This window comes from Aplysia californica, unplaced genomic scaffold (assembly GCF_000002075.1).
Source record: "Aplysia californica isolate F4 #8 unplaced genomic scaffold, AplCal3.0 scaffold01310, whole genome shotgun sequence".
Lineage (NCBI taxonomy): Eukaryota > Metazoa > Mollusca > Gastropoda > Aplysiida > Aplysiidae > Aplysia > Aplysia californica.
The window spans coordinates 1-2,913 of record NW_004798580.1 but is presented as its reverse complement, the minus strand read 5'-3'; the positions used below and the strand labels follow the sequence as shown (position 1 = coordinate 2,913).

Sequence of the window (2,913 nt, the reverse complement as noted above, 5' to 3'; positions counted from 1 at the left end):
CAACAAGTTAAAACTATCTTTCGTGAATGACGTCAAGGCGACCCAAAAGTGGCCCCGCGTAGAGTGGAGGGCCTGGATGTCTGAAACAGGTCAACTACAATCCGAATGGAATAGACTTTTACCGTGACATTGCATTTCTGTTTAGGTAAAACCCGTCAAAAGAGATCGAAACAAACAGTGCATGTACAAATTTTGGGAGAGTCACCATTCGCCGACATTACGTCACGTGTTACATGGGTCTCGGGCCGGATTCTACTTGAATATAGTCATCACTTGGTGATACCTTTCGACGACAGAATCAAGCTCATACAAAACAAATGTGTCAACACGATACCGCGTATTCGGTTTCGAGTAAATGAGATTGTTTGTCCAATGCTCTTGTTATTTCAGGAATAGGTCTGACAACCCCTTTTAGTAAGGCCTAACATAGAATATCACAGCTGGGTATGGATTACACGGCCGTCGGTGATAAGAGTAATTCCATCACCTGTCAGCCTCTCCTCGGCCATGGGGGAATAGGTAACCCTCCATTATTAACTTGAATCACGCGATGTCAGTGAACAGTAACATCCCCTTAACCCTATCCGTACGTCGTGTTTTGCTATCGTATGCATACGACGTGGGGAACTCTGTGCCACCACTTAACCATATCCGTACGTCGTGTTTTACTATCGTATCCATACGACGAAGGGAACTTTTTGCCACCACTTTCCAAAGAGGAAATTTACTCGTTAATCCGATCCGTACGCTTTGCATTGCAGTCGTTCAAAATGACTTTTTGAGAAATAATGAAAGTTTCAAAGAGATCTTCGCACTACAAGTACATTGTATTCTAAATTGTGAAGAATACAACCCCGGGGGTACAAAATGATCCCAGGGCGTCCGGATAGGGTTAAGATTATGCTTTTATCTCTTCCACACAATAGACATGAGTTCGAGTCTTGTTTAGGGAAGTAAGTTCATCGAGTTTCTACATCTTTCCGTTGGTACGCTGTGTCCCTGTGAGCCTGGATTGGCTGTGAAAGACAGGGTTGAATCACCCGCCTCTCACATGACTTAGATAGTGTCTGTCGACGGCGGCATTACTCTTTAACTACCATTAAAGTCATTTAAAAATAGATGGGAAAAGTATAATGAAATAGAGAAAAACGAAGAAAGTGAGACAGAGTGAAAAGATTATGTTCCTTCGTTCCGACAGTATAGCCCACTACAGTACAGGCGCGTCGTCTCGTATTTCTGTAACATTGCACATGAAATATACACCGGTGCTGCCAATACATTGGGGAAACGTTCTATTCAATTATATTGGGAAATAGGATGACCCATCTTGCGTAATCAAGTTGTAGGAATGAACCAGAAGGTGCGATGTGGGAGGAAATGACGATAACAATTACACCAATGTATTTGAAACTTTTGATAGTGCTTGAAAATGTGTCTTTCTTATTACATTAAATTAAATTAAATTTGCAACGAGACCAAAAACGGAAACTGTTTTCTCAGAAATGTTTTTTCTATTCTGCTTATGCCAGACTGGTGCAAAAACAGAAATTCTGACTCTCACTTCAGATAAGTGTTACTAATATTATTAATATTACACTTACAATGTGAAAGGGAATTTATAGTACAACAGTTTTACATTCTCATAAATAAATTCAAATCACTGCTTGAAGAAGTTATGCCAAAAGTTCGCTGTCTGCTTATGAAAAGGACAATTCTATACTTTTCCCTCAAACAATTCTGGCAACTTGAGAATTAACTTCCTTACCACGTAAAGGGAAACAAATATTGCTTCAGAAAGAGAAGTCAGTAAATAGTTTGTCTCATCTGTTGAGTATGTTAGCTGGACATTTTAGAAATAATTTATAGCACGAACGATAGTACGACCGAGTTTGGATACGTACAGTGTTACGTAGTCCTTTTGATTTATGTGAAATTTGAACCCATTTCCAGATTGACCACAGAGTTGATGAGGGAATAGGTAATTGGCTTTTTTTTCCTTGCCCATTTATATGAGATTGACGCCTTCTGATTAGTACAAAAAATGCATTTGATTGTGTCCAATAGTGTATTACATGCATACATAGTAGAACAATTAACTGTAATAGCGGATAGAGATTCCAGGATTATAGATGTAATTCATTGATCTGAGAGCGGTTATGATTTTAGAATTAGCAGTGGTGATGAGTGATAATGAGATAATTGGCTTTTAATCCATCCGGATTACTACTGTACGAGGTGAAGGGCAGGGTAGGGATGGGGAGGGGGGGGGGGTCGCAGAAAACCGTTTCTTTTCGAAGATGAAAAGTAAATGTGTCACGACACGTTGGAATCAGGCGCTCGTCAATCGTCGGGCATGTGGAGTTTTTTATGTCGACTAAAAGCTTGTTCATTTGTCTTTCTTTTGGTGGAAAAAAATAACAGTCTACCTTGAATAGAAGTAGAGATATTTTCCATTGAAGGATGTGGGGTTGCCTGGTTTCAAAAGTAAAATTAACTAGAAAATGGAGACCAAACTTCAATGACTTTCAAAGCTTAAAATGCATTGGAATTAGTGCTGGGCGGCGAGGTTCCCGGTTATTGAAAGCTTGAAATCGTAGGAATCGACTCCGAACCCAATTATTTACTTTCCAATGATGGGATTTCTTCCTGTGATTACCTGGTATATCCGAACATCTTTAGGATTTAGGATAACCTTGATTTCGGAACATTACGAAGCATCAATTTTTATTTTTCCAAAATAAATTCGAAAAATGAAAAAGAAGATTTTACTGATTAAAGTAACTGATAACGGCTGGTTTACTTAAAAGGGAGTGGAAACTTTTCTTTCGTAGCATTCGTCTTGGGAATCGGTTCCCGACTAGATTCTTCGCCCTGCTTTATTGGAAACATTTTCAATTTTTGTGCCTTTTATCT

At 39.2% G+C, this 2,913-nt stretch overlaps 1 protein-coding gene across 1 annotated transcript in view; it reads right to left on the bottom strand.

Moving 5' to 3' along the window:
* Window positions 1–509, bottom strand: part of LOC101859992 — a 105,213-nt gene extending 104,704 nt beyond the window's left edge. The window contains exon 1 of the mRNA XM_035973497.1: window positions 488–509. Coding sequence (XP_035829390.1) covers window positions 488–509 — 22 coding nt within the window. The remainder of the gene's footprint in view (window positions 1–487) is intronic.
* Window positions 510–2,913: the final 2,404 nt, after the last annotated feature.